Source organism: Eleginops maclovinus, chromosome 23 (assembly GCF_036324505.1).
Source record: "Eleginops maclovinus isolate JMC-PN-2008 ecotype Puerto Natales chromosome 23, JC_Emac_rtc_rv5, whole genome shotgun sequence".
Lineage (NCBI taxonomy): Eukaryota > Metazoa > Chordata > Actinopteri > Perciformes > Eleginopidae > Eleginops > Eleginops maclovinus.
Window position 1 is genome coordinate 14,961,046 of NC_086371.1, and position 23,000 is coordinate 14,984,045.

Consider the following 23,000-nt stretch of genomic DNA (forward strand, 5'->3'; position numbering starts at 1 on the left):
TGTGATCGTGTGTGTGTGTGTGTGTGTTCAAGTTTGTCCCTTCTCTTACTCAGGAGCAAAGCCTCCCTTTGCTTACCTCTTTTGACCTCTGTTGCTCATATTTTTCTTCCTGCCCTCCCTCACTTCATTCAACTATCTGTCCTTCTCATAAATGTTTCTTTTAAGTTGTTGCTTTTCTTTATTCAGTGCCTCACTTCTTAGAATGTAATTTGATGCCATGCTCAAAAGCAGTGTTTTACTGCCTTCCCTGGTTAAAAGTGTGTTTCATCTTTAACCAACATTACCGCTGGGTGTAGTTTGATGTGGTGGGATGAACTGTGCTCGGTTGCACCTGTAACTACTTTAAAAAGTGTGTGAACACACCCTCTTACATCACTGCAGTAAGAATTTAAACTACTGGATGTATGCAAAAACAACACAACTCTCTAGCCCTAACTAAGTATCAGTTTAGCTCATCATTTTACATTTTAGGAGACAAACTCTCCCCCACTCCAGTTAGTTTACGTATTTATATGTCAGGGGATTAGAGCTGTGAGTGGAGACAGATGTCAGGGTTAACTTTGCCTTGTAATTTAGGGGGGTGTATTACGAACCTCATTGATTTCTCACAGATGCACTTGATACAGTAAAAACCTGTAACCATGAACCAATTGACTTAGAATTAAAAGTTAAGAAACATATAACGTCAAAGAGGCATCTTTTCATAAGTTATTTTATTCAGTTTTAATCCGATGGACTCTTCTTCTTACAGTCTTGTTCCACCCAGCTCTGGCAGTCCTTATTGCAGTATGTTTAATCAGGAGACTTGTCAAATATGGTAAAATGTAGGTGCTAGGTGATCATGTATGAGCAGATGTTAATCTCCTGAATGCAACAAAATCCCCTCCTCATAGACAGGAAATGAAAAGACTAAACAGTTGGAGAGATGGAGCTTTAACCGGTCTTAATACATTGAGGTCTATTTCTGAAATACACAAACCATACTGTGTATTAAAAACAGGGTTTGATTTCATGAAAAAATTCATTAACACTTTAATCTTTTACTTCCTGATTTTTTTCTGGCCTCCCTGCTGTAATGAATTGAGCCAGGTTTGAGATCACAGCGTGTCTGACAAAGAATGAGTCACATACAGTACAGCACGGGCCAAGTTCAGTTTTTTCCACGTTTCCTCCCACTGAGTCTTTATGCATTTGAATTCTTGTATCTCTTTGTATCACTACAGCATAGTAGATTTTGTTTACTTTCTAAACACAACTAGTAGGTCACATTTCAAATATTGGTTGATTAAGAGTGATGAATCAGTATATCTGGGATGTATTAAATAAATACAAATATTGAGTCTGAAGGAGGAAGGTGGATACACAGAGGACAGAAGAGAGATGTTGAAATGAAAGACAAGTTGCCTTCTGGTTAAACTCCTTGTCCTCCAATTCAAACCTCAGAGGCTTGTGTTCATGGCAGAAATATCTGTAATTAAGCTGCTTTATGATGTTGAAGCCAAAAAGAAAAACACAGTAAACAATTAAAGTCTTCTTAAAATAATTGCTGTTGAACACTGTTAAATGTTTCACCAACAAAGCTGTCAGCAAGGCTTTTCAGAAAGAAAAAAAAGAATCTGCCACGAGGAGCTGTTTTCAACGAAGAAAACGGGAATACAGCTTTGGTGAAAGTAGCCACACTGTCACAACCTCTCTATGTGGGTTATTTTTACTCTGAAGTAGATAAACACAGCAATTAATAATGTTTAGCTGAGCTGTTAAAACACTGGTCCTGCTAAACCCTGCTAATTAAGTCCACAGAGGTAAGAAAAGAAAGAATCATTTTGTTGGGATAAAAGAAGTCATCTTTCTTTTAGTGGAGGAGTTCTAATCTGCATTAAGCAGTTATGATGATTTGCTGACTCAATTCCTCTTCTGTTTTGACAAACCCACACAGTCTATACATTAGGATATATTGTGGTGGGTAATTTATGTGTATGTGTGGTGCTCTTTCAAACAGTTACTCCATGATACTAGCAAGTGTATTTATTTCCCTTAGCAGAATTTAGCTGGAGCACAAGAAAAACACACACACAGGAAAACATGGTGGTGGTGTCTTCCTGTGACAAGCGTGTTGCTCTCTCTGTCTGGATAGTCAGGGCTGAGATTGCCAATAAATAGTGGCCAGTGGCCTTCAGCATCACCAGCGGGGAGAGATTTGTGTCCTCTTGCCTGATTGGTCCAGGCCTGAGGAAGAGAACAAACCATCTCGTTAATCAGGGAACACTGTGGAGACATGGTGTGTGTGTGTTTCTGTGCCACTCATACTCAGTGCCGGTGGCACATTGTAAAAATACTGCTTGTGTGTGTTTGGGGAGACAGAGAAAGTGAGTTGTTGTGTGAGTGCAATATTATGTCAGGCGATTGAGACGGTAGCGGTGCAGAGCTGAGCCGATGGATGACTGGGTGCTAAAGGCCTCAGGAGCAGCCATGACTCACACACACGTGTGCACACATTCCTGGCTGCCAAAGCTGTCACATAACCGTCATACCTGTGCTTACATTCCTCCTAGCACCAATTTTCACCTTCAGAGCTGCCAAATAAAGTCCATTGCGATGTCAAGTTTGATTGTCATCACTCTGTCGTCCACATTACAGGCGTTAAAAGAGCTGCTGAATTCTCTGCTTCTTTAAAAACTGAAGTTTTCCTTGATAAGGACAGCTTTTATATCCAGTTTATAACTTAAAGAAATACTTAACTATTTCCTTCATTTTGGCATCCTGTATTAACATTTGATGCATGCTAGAAAATAACGTCTTCTCGACTAGTTCAGGGTAACACGAAGTGAGTAATTAATATATAAATTACTATTTTTGGGCTAAATCACTTCAAAAACTTTTAAAGCTGTTCCATCTCTTTTTGAAACACCTGTGTTTGCTTTCTTGCTCTTTTATGCCTGTCCGTGTCAAACTGCCAGGTTTAGGAGCTTACACCCAAGCTGCAGGTGTGACTGTATACCTCAGGGTGCTGCAAAGCAAATGTTTGGTTCTGCTTTAAATCAAAAGCAATAAAATGCAGGAAATTAAGATTGCTGCATTCAGCCAAAGCTTGTGAGGTTTAGTGTTGCGCTAACATATGGAGAACAACATTGATTTGGAATTCAGAGTGAAATGATGAATAAACACAGGATCATGGGATTTACATTTCATAAGCTGGTTTCTCGCTCTCCACTTTAATCTCATATTAGCTCTCAACGATACACAGAAATATGTATGGTACGTGCACATTCTTATGAAAAAGAAAAGCACGGTTTCGAAGTATGTTTCAATATGAGTGCATTTCCAGTAAGCCTAATTGCAGAAGGATGACAGTAATTCCTTAAAACAACAACCAAGAATGGAAATTTCCACAGTACATTTGTCATCACGGAAGAGAATAATGTGTTTCCTTCTTTTTGAACAAAGAGCTTGTATAAGAATTCACATCCTCTTGTCCACTCCAGCCCACTGTCTGACAACACAATGAAAAGTAAATGTTTCATACATTTTGTTTAATAGAGTAGGCCGCCTATCAAGCAGCCCTATAATACTATCGGAAATAAATAAACTTTAAAATTAATGGAACAGAATCAGAGGTATCTTCTTTTCTTATTCCACTTTGTCTCCTTCTTGTCAAAACATGGCACTTACATTCCCCACAGTGCAACTCAAGAGCCGACAGTTCGATCGGATATCCGGGTGTGTTATTCTTGTAGCAGCTACTGAGCCTCAAGCCGATAGCCCCAAGCAGGGATAAGGCATGAGATTCAGAGCTCTGGAAAGCTCACTTCTTTTATAAATGAACACCCAAAGATGTATTTTTTCATTTTTAAACTAGTAGTCTTCAGGCCAAACCAACATGGACAAACATGATACATCATTTGTGGCAAATGTTTATTCTATTTCCCAGCTTCGGAAAGAAACACAAAAGGTTTCATAAGACTTGATCATAGTGCTCCAAACACAGGTCAATTGACTTTGAGTGGTAAAATAATTTCCTTTGCCCTTTGAATTATAGTGTCTACACATAGAGTACACTCTTCATATACTGTAGTACCTGCTCAATGCAGAAGATGTCTGGTTGATCCATGATTCAGAGGTAAACTAAAGGATTTATAGCTGTACTCTTGCATTAAAGAGTAGACTTTTGTTCCTGTTATCACACTAAATCAAGCACAAAACCAGCCCAAACACAAGAACAATATAGAAAATGTAATATAGAATAACGTCTATATTAAATGAATGGTTGAATTACTCATTGTTCATATCTTTTTTTATCTCTTGTCTTTTTTTATTACACAACCAAACTTATTCAATTCCTTGCTTTTTCCTTTGCTTCCCCCAGCTCCATCACCTGGCAGCCCTGGAGCTAGCCCTAGGGCTGCCAGGTGTATGTGTGTCAGTGCATGTGTGCTGGCAACTATGTGTGTGTGTGTGTGTGTGTGTGTGTGTGTGATTTGAAAGCGCAGCACTATTGCCTAGTTATTTTACAGCCATTTTGCAGTGTATCCGGATCTTACATTAAAGTATTTAGGCTCTGTTGTGTCCAAATGTTTCCGCATCTAAATTGGATAATCCTCTCTCTGTCTGGGAATTAGTTTGTGTTTCATTGAAAATTTGAATTGTTTCCACTGATCCACCCTTCTTCCTTCCTTTCTCAAACTGCAGCTTTAACATCTCCTCCGTGTAGACCCAATATCAGGTCACCTACAGTATAATGCTGAGAAACAGACTTGATTTTCAAATTTCTGTAGTACTTAACTCAAATCCCAATGACATCTTGACAACTTTACAATAGATATATCTACTCTCAGGTCATGAGCATTTTGGGACCTAAAAACTGGGATACAAGACAGAAGAGATAAGGAAATTGTGCTCCTGAGATAAAGTATAGTGGAGGTGGAACATGATCAACAGCAACTCACCATTGTAGTGATTTTGCTGCATACGGTTTCTTAAAAATGGTGCTGTTCTCTTGCTCTCTATTTATAAACGTATTAATTTACAGTATCTTGACCTGTTGGCACTCTAAAGTTTGGCCTCTTACCTGTCAACCATACATTCTGGATCAATATAAATTCCTTTATAAATATACTTTAATGAAACTGTTGACAAAACATACCTTAACCGTCCTCTGACACAAAATAAAAACAGTATTATGGCGGTCACTGTGAAAACCATTTTAACCCCATCTATATTCCCTGCCTGACATACTGAGCAACAATCGACGAGGGTCAGAGCCAGAGATGGGAAAGGTGAGGTGCTGTGTTTAAACCAATGAAATATTAATAGAGTTGGCCAATTAAAATAGGGGCAGCCAGAGTGTCCCAGGAATCCAGAGCAGACATTAGCACAGCGCTAATAAGATGATTTCCATCAGCCGTAGCCAGACAATGCAGGTAGCGACAGCCAGAGGTGGGTGGTAGGTGCATTGGGGGATCACGGGAAACAAAACTTGGACTTGTGCCTCTGTTTGGTGGGTGGGGAGGGCTGGGTTGTGAGAGATGTCTTGGGACGACCAAAAGGATGGACAAAAGCAGGATGATGAAGTGTGTGTTGCATGGATTGTGAACTATGTTGTATGTGTAATGAGTGATAACAGATTGGGGAACATTGCCTCTTTTCAATTCCTGAGCCGCGTGTCTAGTTATTGCTCTGAACCTGCATAACAATCTAACCAAACACTGATTACCTTTCCAATTTGTCTCTCTGATTCCCGTCTTTTCTTACCTCGCCCTTCTTGTCTCAATGCAGTTCAATGTAATTCATCAGGCAAATGGGAATGTTGTTGGTTTGTTGGCTACATGTTGTACAGACACGCAGCAGAGCACAGGCACACAACATAAATACACTCGCTAAACAACAAGAGCTGATATACAGTCATATAAAGGCAGAAAGTAAGGGTTTATTATAGTACAAGTTTCATTTGCACAAAAAAAAGATAAAGTAACTGATTAATAAAATGATATATTAATCCGTATTAGCAGATAACAGGCAAATTACTACACAAACAATATCATTATTTAAATTACAAAGCGTGATAATTTAGGATTGGTCTCCATTTACCATGTGCGCTGCTGTAATACGCTGACTAATCATTACTAAAGGACACACAGCTCATCAAGTCACTCTCTCTTTCTCCCCGCAGCCTCCCTTTCTCTCCTCTTTCATTGCTTGCTACAGTATTGCTATTCTTAGCATGGTGATGCAAAGTTCTCCATTACAACCCAATGGATACTGATGACTACTCATGCTATTTGTTGGCCCCAGTGTGTGTGTTTGTGTGTTGTGTCTAGTTATAAGCTAGCTTAAGTCAGCTGCATCTCCCACACCTCATGCGTGACGTATCTGAGCGATTGCCCCTCTATGTGAGTGTTTCTGTATATTTTTGTGTGTGTGTGTGTGTGTTTATTCACTTTAATGATTTTTTTATTTGTGCATATTATACATGCACCTTCCATAGCCACTTACATTATTTTGTCTCACACACACAGACAGAAACACACACTCTAAAGAAAGCTGACAATGGATATATCACCATAATTTAACCTTTAAAATCTTCACTGCTGTGTTATTCAATATCATTACATTTACCTGTGTAATACTATGTCACTATTCATTTTGGAGTGATTCACGGAGTAATATGCCAGTGACAGGCAGAACAAATACTTGGCTTAAACATAATGAGTCTGTGCACTTTCATGTGCACACACACATGTCAATACACATGCACACACACAGTGGTATTCACACAGTAATCAGCGCTGCAGCTATTATTAATGAGAGAGAACCGAGTCATTAATATTTAAGCAGTGTCACTGAGGCCAACGTGATGAGAGTGTGTGTGTGGCCTGTTTGTGTGTATGTGAGTCCACATATAGAAGAGGGGCAGAGGGACTATAAGGCAATTTCCTCAGGCAGCGTAGTGAGACCTACTCCATTACAATAGGATATACGGAGATGGAGACGTATTACTCCCTGAAACAGAGAGTTGGAGACAGACAAAAACAGGAATATCTGATTTTCTTCCATGTCCTCTAGTCCCCGTCCTCTCTTATGCTCCTATGCTACTATCTCCTCTCCGGTAGTGGCTTCTGCTTTGTGGAGGATGAAGAGACTCGAATGGGAAACAGCAGATATCGCATTACATCACACTGGATAGGATGGGCCTGCGAGGTGTGTGTGTGTGTGTGTGTGTGTGTGTGTGTGTGTGTGTGTGTGTGTGTGTGTGTGTGTGTGTGTGTGTGTGCGTGCGTGTGTCCGCAATGCCTGCTTGGACCTTTCTAAATGAACACTTTTGGGGATTGTGACTCTTTGGTCTGTGTCTAGTCCTCCACACGCTCTGCTGACAACACACACACAGACACACATACTCAGACCAACATGAGGGGGTCTAAGGGTGAGGGTTAGAGAAAGACTTAGCATAAACACTGTAAATAATGACATAAGCACTCTCTGTTTCTCTTTTTCTTTCTGTCACTCTCCCTATCTATCGTCCCCATAGCCTCTCTCTGTGTCTAGGATTAGTGGGTATTACTTGCTCTGCAGAGCGAGGAGAATGAGACAGGTCTTACTGCCAGCTCCTGGATTGGGAGAGGAAAATATTCCTTTATAATAACCTCTCTTTATTAAATCAGGCTGGAGGAAATACGGCAGCCTGTTTCGCCCCCTGAGCCAGTTTTCGGTTGGCGGCCAACAGTTGTCTTCAGATTATGCCAGGTTTTCCTGATTGTTAACATATTGACGGAAAGGTTATTAGTTAATGACGAATCCTGTAATATGGAGGGGATTATTGCAATGAATGGGATTAGTTGGAATATGATTTTCATCTCAACTAAAAGCAGAATATAGTTTATGTATTAAGAGTGTGTTATTTTCAAAATGAATCAAGGTTTTTATCCCCCACAATTATCCAAGGACCCATATGATCCTTTTCTGTCATCTTTTGGGGAGCTTCGGGAATGCTGTAGGTCACTGCATCATTATTGCTGTTGAAGTTAAACTGAGGGTGTTTTTTATTCATTAGACTGGACGCTGCCTATAACACCTTTTATGTAACATTCATCTTGTTGCTTCATAATGCGATTCTCCCATGTTACATTATCTGTATTGAGTGGCAAAGTGGATTAAGCCACAAGTTTCTTATATACTGTACTTCCCCAGTGTAAATGCACTTTTAACATGTTTACTTTCAAAACTTCTACAGTGTACCTTGTTAAGATATGATATTTGTTCTGTTAATTCTTGAGATATGTAAGGTAAATGTCTAAAAAAGTCTCTTAATGCTGTTTCACAAGACTTAAGTTTATGAATTTAAATATGTTGTCTTTGTCAGTGGTCCTAAAGCAAATGACTATCGTCCAGCAAATGAAAATGTGACTTAAGCAGAAATCAGTTTACATGTGGCCATTCAGTAAGGATAGTTTTCTCAGCGGTCAACTTATCAGTGCTGTGAAGGGAAACAAATTGGTCACATTGGGCATTTTAAACTCATGTATCCACATTTTGAAATCAGTTTCCGCTCAGCTTGATGCATGCAGAGAGAGAAGAAATGGATTTTTTGGTAAAGTTATAAAACTTTGTAATGATCCCATCAAAGAGCCCCAGTGGTTGTTCCCTTATTGGCCATCTGCCTGTGTGTGGAGTGATTTGATTACCTGGGAGCTTCATTAGGATACAGAGACGGGGAGGCCGCGCTGGTAGCTCCCCTACCCTCCCTACTCAAGTATAGAGTTACCTTTGCACGGAAGAGGCAGCATTGATTAGCCATATGCCCGGGAGGTGGGGGGTTTGCAGCCTCACCCTGTGCCATCACGATTGCCTCGGGGGGACTGAGAGCTGGGGAAGTTGGATATGCAGAGATTTATTGTGTATGGGATACTTTCCCAAGTGCATCTTTGCATTAAGATGATATCTCTCCTGCTTACCAACAGAGCAGCGCTAGTGCTGCGTACCTTGACTCACATTCAGGTTCAGGAACCCATGGCTTGTGTGAGTAACTAAAGTGAACTTATTGTAAGCTAATTATCAATTGAAAATAAACTCATGTTCAACTCAAATTCAAACTCCTCCGGTTTGTTGTGTTCCCTGCTACTGTCCTTTGTGTCTACATTTCTCTACAAAGTACAAATGTTAAAAAAAAGTTACAAACACTTTTTGCCACTACAAATGACTTATGACATCAACTACAGTAAAGTCTACTACAAAGTTCAAACATTTATTTCATTTACCAAACTAAAGTAACCAAACCAAAAGCTCCCGGCACAAGAAAAGATGACGCTGAATAAACGCCCTAGTCTGCTAGTCCTGATGCTACTACTAGTATATCTTATAATATAAAGCTAAGAATGCCTATTTTTTTACAAGCCTATTTAAAATTAAAGCCTATTTTCCAAAAAGTATTGTTCAGCTTTAGCCTAGCAAGCTAAACCCCTACAGCAAAAAGCTGTACCGGGGTCTAGTCTAGCTCGAAGGCAGTGTGGGCGGGATCAACGGTTGTCTGTCAAGTTGCCTCTGCACTCAACGCCACGCAATAGGATGGCGAACAACCAATCAGAGCTATGAAGAACGATTACGTAGTCCGCGCGACGGGAAGTACATGGTGGAGTGTAGTCACTAGTAAACCGAACTTTGTGAAACATGGAACTGAGTGATTGTTGCCGTTTTTGCAAAAAAAACTTGAGAATATCTGGCGTGCTTTCAAATTCGGTACTTATCTTCGACAGACAGAAAGAAGACAAAACGATTGCCGAGAGATTAATGGAGTGCCGGTATTAGAAACACAGGCAAAATCCAACAGAATGTGCAGGTGTTGTGCACGTTTACCGTATCCAGTGGGCAAAACTCCGAAAACGTCCCTTTTCTCCAGAAAACACTTCAGTGCCGTTATCTGCTCGTCTCGCAAAGTAAATTGAATATTCAAATGTTCAAGAGTCGCTGCCAAAGCCAAATCGAAAGACGCTAGGAATTCGCTAGGATTAGCCATTGGGATCAGCCAGTTTACCTCTCTCTAAAACTACACACTGAAACGTCGCACCTCTGTCGTCACTAGGTAGCCCGGCCCCCGATCTCGCTCCTCACGATTTGATTGGTCCGAACCACCGTGGCCCGAGCAGCCTTGCTAACTGACGAGGGTTGACTAGACCGCCCCAGCAGCAAATTCAATTTGCGGTCGCTAGGGGCGTCTAGATTTCTAGGCTAGTTCAGCTTACCTCGATCGTTGTTATTTTGCTCGACAAACATCGCCGCCAATGTGGCTGAGGCTGCATGTGGAGTAGTTTCTATTTTGTGGTTTCGCGTCAAGTGCCTCGCTACTGTATGTTCGATGTTACCCCAGCGCACTTGATCACTTTCCCGCACAGGTTACACTTCGCAGTATCTAGCGGCAGTTTCGTCACATGAATGTCTAAGCCAATCACATTAGCTTCCCTTGACGTCACTCAGATCTCGCGAGCAGTTGCAATATTTTGCGAGACTTGGTGAGTTCAGTAATGGCCGCGCAAATTTCTCGATCTATGGAAGGTTTTAGATGGTTTAGAATAAAAAGGAGAATATACGTAAGTGCTAGTTTTTTTGCGAGTCCAAGTACCGGTTCCCGACGTTCCGGTTTTAACCAAACTTGAACCTAAACTTTTTACAAGTCCAGTAACGGTTCGGCGTACCGCTACGCAGCGCTAAGGTGTGATGCAGGAAACGGAATGTCAATAAACATCAGGCACACATATAGACATGCATGTATCATCCACGTCAAGAACACACATGCTGTACTGGGGATAGCCAAGGTCCCAAGGATGAACTGGTTTTGCTAAACGGCAGGTTTATAAGCGTCTTTCTGCTTGACTTTAAACGTTTTCTTATCCTGTTTTTCTCCCACACTTTTTTGCACTGATTTCGCTTCAGGTGTTCCTGTCCAATGGAGCTAGATTGAGGTGTGATCTTTACATGCATACTGTATACCTCAGCTCTGTCGACATGATCCTCTGTTGAAGAGCGCTCGCTGATTATGGTTTTGATTACATTTTATCAGCTTCTCTGTCAGCGCTGCTCCCTGTACGGAGCCGGCTTTGTAAGAATGATGAATGGCTCATTTAATTGTTTCTAATTGATAACTGCTTTGAAAGACTTTGTTATGAAACACTGCCAATTTAGTAACACCGATACACTGTAGTGCCTTATTAATTCTCTCCCGTCTGGCTCGAGCACTGTGCAATTGAAAATAACTCTGTCTGAATGTTTGTGGGCCGATAGGCAGTAATAACTCTTGGTGTAATAGCATGCCGGTTTTTGAACACCAAAAGAGTATTTAATATTTGATTCCCTGTGTTAAAGTCGTTGTACTCCACACCTTAATTGTTGAATTTACTACTCTGCTTATGTAGCCGGGTAAGATGTGGTCTATCACTATGTTACAGCCTGCCTTGTATCCTTATCATTTATGATGAGTTGATATTGGATGATAAATCCTCTTCCTCCCGCCCTTTGGCAGGCATGCTGAAGCTTGGCTCTGCTGGAAGGATTCTCGCTGAGAACATTTGCATACATATTGTCTCACACCTTTAGATAGACTTTCTCTTACCCACTCTAACTTCATATCCCTTTCAAGAGGTGCATTTAATAAACAAGGAGGAAATGAAGGAAGCAGGAAAGGAGAGAAATGTAACAAGAGAGGGATAGAAGAGGACCTTGTTGGTGGTCGTTGGTCAGCCGGTTTATAGTGACACCTGTAAACTGTTTGGTCATTTAGTATTTATGTAGGCCATTCAAAAAGGTGAGCTGTTGTTTATTTGGCTGACCTGCTTGGCCTGTGGGGTTAGTATTTATTGGTCCACCTGCAGCTGTCTTGTTAAATCATCCAGGTGGTGACACAACATAGTGATTGAACTCTTTAGAAAATGTGACAACTAGTAATAAGAAAGGCAGATGTATTAGTTGTGGATAAACTCAAAAAGGAGGGGGACTAAAGTGCTGAATGCATTACAAATGACTGTTGACACACACTTTATTCAACACTTTTCCCTGCAGGTTGGCAGTTTGAAGCATTAACACCAATGCACTGCCATTTGCACTCTGTCCAAGTTTATTTTAGCATGCATGAGTCCTGTTTATAGTGTGTGTTAATAGTCTTTTAGATTTTGTGTTGGCTGCTGTGGAAAACATTTACAAGCCAGCTGACTTCACACACTGCTTAACAGTCCTAATAAAATCAAATACTAGCCTTTTATTTAATTATGTTAATAGAATGTAAAAAAATTACTTGAAGGCCGCCGTATAGCTCAGTTTGAATAAAGCTGGCTGACCTTTTTTCTTTTTTAAATGGCTCAATGGTTTAACCGTCATAGCTTCCGGGTTTTAGAATTGTTTTGTAATTGTGAAACAAGCTTTTAGTATTTGGCTTGCTGTCTTGAGAACTTTATACTGTAACTGTAGTATAAACTAAACCTGCTGGCTAATTATGTATAAATATATTCTCCTTCTCTGCTCATGGCTTTTTTTCTTTTATCTTGTAGGCCCTATGTTTATCCTTGTCCACTTTTCTCCTCTTCTGCCCCCCCTCCTCCTCCTCCTCCTCACCTTCATCTCCCCTCCCTCTATCCCTTCAGTGCTCAGGTTGACAGATGTTTGGCTTGCTGGCCTGTCATAATAACTGTGGTGCTGTGTGTCTCTGGTGGCCAACGTTGGCTTTTCTTTGAGTATTTCACATCCTGAATAGGACATTTCCTGGGGCTATGGGTGACTGGAGAAAAAATGAGGAACACAAGCAGAGAAGGCAGGAGAAACAGAAAGCAGGAAAAAAAAAAAGGTTTTCAATATTTGTTAATTATATTACGCTTTGTTCTCTATGTAGGATATCAATACAAAGTTTGTTTAATCTTAGTGAAAGAATAGTGAGAGTGAAGATTCTCCTCAGCAGACAGGTAAAGCTAGCAACAACAGTTGAGCATTTTGCGGATCCAAAAGTAGATAAATAATGGTAGACAACATTGAGTGAAAAGCCCTTCACAGTCTTTTGAAGTGCCCTAACATTATCATAAAAAAACCCCATCATGCTTCAGTTGTGTTTTGTGATTGTCGATAGTGAACGTTTTTCAGGTACCTTTAAGATAAACATTCCTCTTTATATAAATGAAAACAGAATCCCGGCAGCATTATTTTTCCTTCAAATATATGAGTTGTATATGAACATCAATATTAGGAGATGGGGGCGATATATATATGAGATCAGAGGCTGAGGTGAAGGCAGAGAGGGGTTGCAGGTTTGGGGAGAGTGGCAAGGGGGCCACAAACCCTTCAAGCTCGCAGTAAGCTGTCTCTGCTGAGATTCATAGGTTCTCTGGGAGCCGGACCTTGCACCTTACTGTCAGCCTCTCCCTCTTTATGTCCCTGTTGATGCACACAACGTTTCCCAGGAAGATTGATCCATAGTTTTCTTAAAGTAGTCAGGCATTGGAGTTTGATATAACATCAATAAGAGATGTGGATGAAGACTGTCTTGTCTGCATGCGCTGTAGTCTGCATACTGGTGCTGTTACGTATTTATCTTCGCTGCCCCGTCTTGGCTGGAGGTGTTTTCGTACTTTTTTGATTTCATAAGAGACCTTTAAAAATGCCTGACAGACAGACACAGGCCGACAGGCGCTCAGACGGGTCAGTTTCAGACCTGCAGTAAGCCCTTTATCAGCCTGGCTTTGCTGTCTTATTGGACACTAAGGCTCTCCAGTTTACATCGAGGACCGAAAATCCAACCGCAAAAAGAAGAGAGAGAGAGTTTGGGGATATGATTGATCTTTGCCAACAATATTGCCTCTGTGGATGGTGATGATTGGATTACTGTGTTTTGAGATGTGTTTGCGGTGTTTACATGGGCTGATATTCTTGATGTAATTATTGATATGAAGACACAAGGCTCCTTGCAGCTTGTGAGAAACATCACCACTCAATCTAGGCTTATCTGTTACAACTTGTGCGATCATGAGTGTGAATTCTGTCAGCTTCAAACCCCCTATAGAGCTCATTTCATTTGATATGTATGTATGTATGTATGTATGTATGTATGTATGTATGTATGTATGTATGTATGTATGTATGTATGTATGTATGTATGTATGTATGTATGTATGTATGTATGTATGTAAATCAGCATAGACTTTATGAATAAATGGCTCAGCTAATGAAACAGTAGCACAGCACAACACGGGGGAATCAGTGCACCCTCCCCAGCAGCCCTGTGTGTATCTGACAGACAGACAGTTATGTAAGAGGACAGAGCTAAAGGTTGCCTTGTCTCCTGAACCACAAGAAATCTGCACAGACACACCGAGCGGCAGTGAGGATAGGTGGCCCTCTCGCCTGCTGATTATAAAGGCTGTTTCATGAAATATTAAAAATGGTCCCTACTCCACTTCAGGTAGCACAGAAATATATATTGCATCAGCCTAAATAATATTTGGACACAAAACTCACAGCTAAAGTTCGACCATCTTAAATCATCATCAGCGTTATAGGAACCACTGTTAAAATAAACAACCCTAACCTAAAGCAGTTATTAATAAATGGGCAAAGTTCATTGCTTGATGAATGAATAATTATCATGGTCTTAAGGGAGCTGTCCATGTAAAATTAGATTACTGATTGCCAATCTAAATAATTAACAGCAGTATGATTATAGGAAGCATAGTTCACTGTGTGTTCTCCACTCTGCAGCCTTTACAGCTGTCACATGGTGGCTTACATATAATGAGCATTCAGTTTGGGAACATTGTGTGGGACAGCCTAGCATGTTGCTACTTGCCCAGATGCTAGCTGAAGCATTAACGGCCCACTGTCCGAGACACTCATCACCATGACAACCCATAAAGCTGTCACCGGGGAGACAAAATGTCCATGCCCTGAGCTATGCGACCAAGACGTGTCTGTAAGTAAATGAGTTCACATGTCTGGATAACTGTGCCTGGAGGTGGACAGACAGCCTTGAACTCAGGTGAGCACTAATGAGAGCACCGTCTCCCCCGAGGCCTGCTGCCACTCATACGTGCTAGAAAAATAACCAAAATATACAATAACACTAAAGAATGTAATCATCACTCCTGAGGGAAGACTGTGTGGGCAGACACCCTCAAAGTCACTTGAGTACGCAACTCATTTTCATATTATTAATATTTTACTTTTTCACTTAAGGCATTTTTTTCACTGTAAGAGCTAAAAAAAAAAGAAAACGGTAAATTTCTCAAATAATTTTATATCCCATCTCTATGACAAAGCAAACACTCAGTTTTTCTAAAAGCCATATGTTCCTTCCAAGTTCCCCCATTATAAGTACATAAAGTGCATTTAAGTCACATAATCTTGTAATGTAGAAGACCTTACCAAACCTATCCACATAATTTACATTAACTTGAAACTTGATTGTGCTTAATTTTAGGTCCTGCAAGACTTTGAGATTTAGGGTTTGCTTGAAAATAAATAGTCTGTAACAATGATAACATGTAAAAATGTGACAGTAGAGGCACAAAAGCAAATAAAAACCTGAAAATACACATAGTATGTCCTCTTTGAAACAGGTATATTGTCACCATTGGGTTATGTGTGTGACTTTATATGTTTGGACCGGCAATATGATACTGTTAAATTCACTATATTGTAATTCCTTTATGTTAATACTCACAAGCCTACTTTGATACACAAACTCAGCAAGGCTCCTCACTTGACAGTCATTTTGTTGTGTTGGAGGTCCATGAAGCATACACTCTGTAACATGCAGACTCATCCAAATGCAAAGGGTTTGTACAGTGCACTCTGGTGTACACCCACCTTGAGACTGAACACAGTGACCATCATAAGGTCAAAGCAAGTCATTATACAGTAGAGCTCCTGAATGCGGAGCAGAGCGAGGTGCCACACCTGAATTCCAAGCAAGCACCTTATACCAAAGACCGGCTCGATAGTAAGATGTGACTTGACCTGGATCATCATCACCATTCTCTCTGTCTCTTGTTGAGGTTATAGTCTCTACTTACTCTCTCGGCCCCCCTCTGTCCCCACCTGGTATTCAGTGGGCACCCAGACATTCTTGACATTTTTCAAAGGTTGAAAGACAAAGAACCTTTGTCTCCTAATAAGGCCGCGCTCCACACCCTACCTGAATGAGAATACTGGGAGAGAGAGGGCGGCGTCTGCGAGGGGATGTGCACGTGGGGTGTCCTGTTTGTGTGTGATGGTGGAGGTGCTGGGGGGTAAATGAAATACAGACGGGAGTGTAAAAATGCAAATGAAGATGGAGAACAGGTGGGAAAATGAAAGCTTCAGGTTGGAAGACACATGAAGGCTTGTGTGTGTGTTTGTGTGTGTGCAGGTAAGAGGTGTGGGAGGAGGAGGTTTGGGATTGAGAGGAAAGAAAAATTAACACTTATGATCAATTCCCTATCTGGGGGTTGAGAGTGATAACAGTTAGGATTCAGAGGCTAATGTAAGCTACTGCTGTGAGAAACACGGCAGCGCACCCTGATGCTTCGCCCGCAGTCACACAGACACACTCGGATGTTGTACAAGAGAGCGATATCCTCCATCACTGCAGGAGCTTGAAGCAGAACTCAGAACAACCAAGGTCCTTCTGGTCTCTTCTCATCTCTCTCGCTCTCATCCATCACAACCCTCAGCTCTCCCTCTCACCTCCCTCACCGCCCCCCTCAATCCCTCTTGCACCTTATTCCTCTGCAGTTCTCTCTGAAAAACTTCTCCAAAATAGCACAAACTACACAAAAATGTTTATTCTTTTGTGAATGTAAGCAAGGACACGGCTGTTGAAATGGACAGGTTTAAGTAGTTGGAGCTCTCCATCTGGTCAAGCACCTTTCAACCTTTAGTTCAGTCTCTTCTTGTTTCCCAATCTGCCAGTGTCACTTTGAGTTATCTCTACCTTAGACTTCCCACTTACCCTACAGCTGTGGCCCCGTGTTATGCAATGTCCCTGCATTGTGTCATCTGTACTTTTCGAGGCACTGCAATTTCCAAATGCGTGGAGTCAAATGTGAGAACACAAAGTCTTTTTGTCTGTGGTTTGTCTTTGCATTATGTAAGCAAAAAAGGTAAAAATATCTGGACCTGGCTTCAAAAGCAGATGGTGTGGTTATGACATCAGGCTCGTTAAAAGCAGCTGTAACTAGGAAGAGCCAAAGGTTGTTGTGAAGTGCGCTGCCTTAAATCTAGCTGCCCCTACTAACGAGGATAAATGTGTGTGTGTGTGGGTATGTGTGTGTGTGTGTGTGTGTGTGTGTGTGTGTGTGTGTGTGTGTGTGTGTGTGTGTGTGTGTGTGTGTGTGTGTGTGTGTGTGTGTGTGTGTGTGTGTGTGTGTGTGTGTGTGTGTGTGTGTGTGTGTGTGAGAGAAAGGAGCTATTAATCAGAACAACAGTCTTTAAATTCTCCACTCATAGTCTTGTCTTTCTCTATATTAATCCCACCCCTGTCTTTCTCCTTTCCTCTCGTTCTGTGTTGGTATTCTGTCACTCACTGGGATGTGGGTAGATATGGGATCATATTCAGCCTTCCAGATTCTTTCTGCTCGCGACTCAGGAGCCAATATTAGCCACGCGGCCGTTGTTTTACCCATGAGCCCGTTGCCTTGGAAACGTTGCATAAGAGGGAGTGGGAAAGCGGGATGCCCCTTGCTGATTGGGAGACAAGGTGGCAGATCTCTCTTCCTCTCCCCTCATCTTCCCTGTATCTTCCTCTTGCATCTTGTTCTTTCCCTCCACTCAACACTTGTTCTAACCGTGCGTGTCAAAACACCGAAGCTCCAGCTGAACCCTCATGACACGTGTTGAATAAACTCACCACCTTCAAAACAGCACCACAGTCAAAAACAGCATACACTTTATCCTCAACTTAGTGATTTATGGTCCAATTAGACATGTTTGTACACACAAGCACAGACACACACACTTGATCACTCCACTCAAGTGCGCTGTGTTGTGTGTCTTACTCTGCTGTGGGAGGCCTTGGCTGGATTCAGGGAGGATAGTGCTTCATTGAATTCCAAGTGACAACGTGTTCAAGACTTCATGACTTGGCCTTTCATATCTTCCATACAAGCAAGGCAATGCTGTGTCTACATACCAGGAGGGTGAGAGAGACAGAGGAATGGAGAGGGAGGACACCGAGTGAAGAAATGATGGCCTTGGCGCCAGAGACAAGACAGTTTATCTTCTTTATCTTCATTGCCTCCAACTCTTTGTCTGCTTTGAAGAGGAACAAAAAAGAAATAGAATAGACTTAAAACTTGTAGTCATTTAGGAGTCAGGACTGCAGTTTACCCAAAAATCTACAAACAACATAACAACACACTGTCTCACATACCTGTGTAGGCATAAACAGTGATCTGAACATATCAGGGCTGCTGAAGGTTGCATATTTTCCATATTAATAATAACCTTAAATTTAGTTTCTTGTGTAATTTGCATTTTTTCCCGGCATGTAGCAAGCCAAGAAAAGAGCAGGGTGGGCAGCCCCTGCGTGAGGGAGCTGTCTCAATGCGTGTGTTTAGCAAGCACCATCTGCTGCTTTTATTCAGATGGGAGTAGAAATATTTGGTTGATTAGGAGAGGATCCGTGTAGGATAGTTTCACTGTTACCACCGGTTACGAGAGACACACATGCTCGATTTTTCTCAACTGGTGTCTTGGAAGAGAGACACATCAACATGCAACTGCTCGAATAAGTACACATGTGCATATGGATGTCAATGTGTAACACACAGCCCGCTAAACACACGACAAAAGTGTTGAAGACACCCTAACACTGTAGTGAGAAGCAGACGAGCGGAGACACAAACTGAAAGCAGCCAGACAAACAAGACATTTCTTTTTTAGAAGCAAATAAAAAAACAAGACAATACACAACAATATGACCTATGTTTTTATTTTCAAAAACCTTGATGGACAATATGCCACCATTGCTCCAATTCTATGACTTAGCCTGAGCCCTATTATTATAAAACAACATACACTTTTTATAAATTCCACTGGTATTTCTAAAAAGGGGCATTATGAATATCCAAGTATGGTTGAAATATTTTATTAAAGTTGAGTTGAGTAAGCATGCAGGCATTACTTTTCTTTTATGAGATTTCTACACCAATGTTTAATCAATCCTGCAAGCTTACATACCAATCTTTAATATCTTAAATGACTGTTGGTTTTTTCTATCTTCAGGAGCTGATCTTGGTGGTTTGATGGACCTGGAGTCTCTGTACCGCGGCGTGCAGCAGAGTATCAACCACACACGAGCGGGGCGAATGCGCAGGCAGAGTCTGGACAGGGCCTACAACATCGAGGTGCTACTGGGCGTCGATGACTCGGTGGTACAGTTCCACGGGAAGGAGCATGTCCAGAAGTACCTGCTCACCCTCATGAACATTGTAAGTGTTACAATAACACCAGCAAACAGAGATAGAGAAGTAGATGAATGTATGCCTGCTAAAAAATAATTGAACATTTAATTAGGTACCTTTCAGTTAAATTGCTGACTTAAAAATGTATCGTATTAGAGCCTTAGATCTCAGGTATCACATTACCAGTGTTGGAATGTAACTTGAAAAGTAAAACATTTGAGTTGCTTGTAATTTAGCTGAGTATTTTTATTTGATGGTACTATGTAGTTCTACTCCCCTACATCAAAGAAGAAAATACTGTATTGTTTACTCTACTACAAGAGCTTTAGTTACTAATTACAGTTTTTAATCAAACTTCCTGTCCAGTTAAAAGCAAAAAAACCTCTGAAGGATGGAGTGTTTCTTTAAGAGTTAAGAATAAACTTGTTATTAGTTATTTTTCCAATTAATATTGTGGACATTTACGATTTACAATTTCCACAATATATAACAATATAACGGTCACAGGGGACTGAAACCCTGCCAACTTTAAGATTCTTAAGACAACCTTACCTCTATAGCAGTAAAATGCTAAGTAAACATTAATGCAGCTGTAATTTTAACCAAAAATATTAGATCAATATAATGACACTAACAGAGACATTTTTCATGCATGATGAATACTTACCTATTTCATTTTAAATGCAGGACTCTTAATTGGAGTATTTTGTTAGTATGGGATCAGAAATTTTAATCTACACAAGTAAAGCCTCTGAATACCTGTTTCACCACTGTATACATCCTGCTTTCAAATATTACAAATAAATGAATCTTCATCTACAACTATCATCCTAAATGCCCAAAAGTGACATTTGTTGTTTTGCTTTTAAAAAATCCAATCAGAAACTGAGTTTTGAGTCAAATAGGAAGTAAGTCACAGAGAGGTCAAAGAAAGAGGGTTACACATAGACAGACAGTCACACACACACAGACACACAGACACACAGACACACACACACACAGACACACACACACACACACACACACACACACACACACACACACACCTACTGAAAGAGGATTCAATTCCCTTCCTACATGTTCTCATCCAGCAATCAGCCGCGGGTAATCCTTTCTTCTCTATCTGAATATGATGAGATTTCATGTGTGTGTGTGTGTGTGTGTGTGTGTGTGTGTGTGTGTGTGTGTGTGTGTGTGTGTGTGTGTGTGTGTGTGTGTGTGTGTGTGTGTGTGTGTGTGTGTGTGTGTGTGTGTGTGGTGAGCCCTGTGCTCTGAAGGGGACTCCTACATATCATTTCATCAGGCTCTGTGGCATGTCATCTTACACTGTGTGTGTGTGTGTGTGTGTGTGTGTGTGTGTGTGTGTGTGTGTGTGTGTGTGTGTGTGTGTGTGTGTGTGTGTGTGTGTGTGTGTGTGTGTGTGTGTGTGTGTGTGTGTGTGTGAGCTGCAGAAACAGCAGGGAGTATGCACCCAGCCACGACAACACTTTAGCCAAGCACCCTCCCAGGTGTGTGTATACATGCACGTGTGTGTTGGTTTGACACTGAACACACGACAGACTTTAATCTTTGCAAATTAAACCTGTGGTGAGAGTGCTGCTTGCACACATGTGTACGCGTGTGTGAGCCCGCTCCTGTTTGCTTTCGCTTGTATTGCGACCTACTCCGCAAGGAACCAATCTCTGACTGTTAAGCAGGTGCAAGCATACAGCAACAAATCCTGCCACACCTCTTTGTCTCAGCTCCGCGCTTCAGAAAAAAACAGGAGCCGCTGTGCTCTCTGCCTCCCCTTTTAGATATTTGTTAGACAATATAGAGATGGGAATACGCAGCCCTGTCGCAGCCCCCCTCTAATCTGTGGGGAAGAGATGGTGAGACAGAGGGAGAAGGAGTATTTTAAACAGCGCTTTTGGAATAAATTACTGACAGCCAGATAAACAGAAATAAATAAATAAAGGCTGCCTCCCACGCGTGGCATCTGGGCGACTTTCTTCTTGAAAGTTAGCTTTGCTCACTTCAGGATGGGTGTGCTTTCTATCCCCCTCTCTCTCTCTGTCTCTCTCTAAGTCTCTCAGCAGCACTGAGTCGCTCATCACTCAGCTTTTTTCCATTGTTACTCCTTCCTGACTTGTGTGGTTTATAGCAACAGATCCTCAACGATGTCTAAAACTTTCTAATAATGTGAGTGACAACACAGGTTTAAGGCAAGACATTCAAGGTAAATTAAGGATCGGGGGAGAGATTTTCAGAATAAATATGTTTTCCCTCTAAAGGTTACTCATCTGTAGGCAGTTTATTTACTGTTATTGTAATACTGTGGCTACCTAAACACACAGAGAAAATGAATAAATGTTGTCTCTGACATTGTAAGACCATCACATTTACGGCAGGAAGTCTCCTCACCTCGCCTTCTCCACCTTAAATTCCTCTCGCTGATTCTCCTGTTTTTCCAGGCTGAATTGAGAAAGTTTTCTCTCCCTGTGTTCGTGTTTACACTTTCAACACACCTAGAAAGTGTGTGAAGCAATCCTCCGTCTTTTGTTGCAGCAGCTGTAACATTGTTGTACAGCAACCTTCAAAGAATAAATAAAGCACTTGCATTTTTGTACAAAAGGTTATTTTTGAACAACTACAGTTTATGCATTGTTTCTCTGTCTTTTTACAGATCTTTTATTGTGCTTTTATAATTACTTTCTGCATCTTCCTCCTCTACTTCTTTTTCTGACTTTCTGTGTCTCTGTCTTTCTGTCAGTCTGTTTGAATGACTACCAAAGTGAGTTATGGGTTCAAGGTGGACTATTTGTGTGTGTGTGTGTGTGTGTGTGTGTGTGTGTGTGTGTGTGTGTGTGTGTGTGTGTGTGTGTGTGTGTGTGTGTGTGTGTGTGTGTGTGTGTGTGTGTGTGTGTGTGTGTGTGTGTGTGTGTGTGTGTGTGTGTGTGTGTGTGTGTGTGTGTGTGTGTTAGGGGGGGCGGTAGTGTCTGCAGGACATCAAAGCACTCCCACAGAAAACCACTAATTCCTGTCTGTGAGGTTCAACTGGAGTGTCAAACTGTGTGATGTGTGTGTGTTAACGTGTAGGTTGAGTTAGATGTGTGTGTTGGTATATCTGCTTCCCACTCCTTTCCCATGTGTTTACCTCTCTTCCCCACATTGTATTTTTGTTCAATTTGCTTCAATAGATAAAAACATGTCCAAGCAAGTGGCTACATATTTCACTAACCATTTCACTATTAATACATGAGAATATTTCTTTCCATAATCTTAATTAAAATGATCCTTTAAACCTGACTAACAGTTGGATGACTTGTTGTGTGACTCTTCATCTGGAAAAAAGGGCAATATCAGACTACTTTGCTTGATGTGTGGCTCCCCTCGTCTGTGTTTAGAGTCTTTATAATTGAAAGACAAGAGACATGGTCATTGTGTGTGGCATATATTTTGATTTGGACAGGAAGGTCTAAACAATAGAAAAACTAAACAAAGATGTGTATCGTTTACCATTGTTGCATTTAGAAAAACTGAAAAAAAGCGACACAAAATTGTAAAATGTATGAAAAAATATAGTTAAACTACATTGGGAAAAGGGAGGAATGGATGAAC

The 23,000-nt window shown here is 41.1% G+C and overlaps 1 protein-coding gene across 2 annotated transcripts in view; it reads left to right on the plus strand.

Moving 5' to 3' along the window:
* The window catches only part of LOC134860200 (A disintegrin and metalloproteinase with thrombospondin motifs 2-like), a 103,335-nt gene that overhangs the window by 53,996 nt on the left and 26,339 nt on the right, over positions 1-23,000 (plus strand). For both annotated transcript variants that reach the window (XM_063877078.1, XM_063877079.1), the window contains exon 4: positions 19,222-19,427. In XM_063877078.1, coding sequence (XP_063733148.1) covers positions 19,222-19,427 — 206 coding nt within the window. The remainder of the gene's footprint in view (positions 1-19,221; positions 19,428-23,000) is intronic.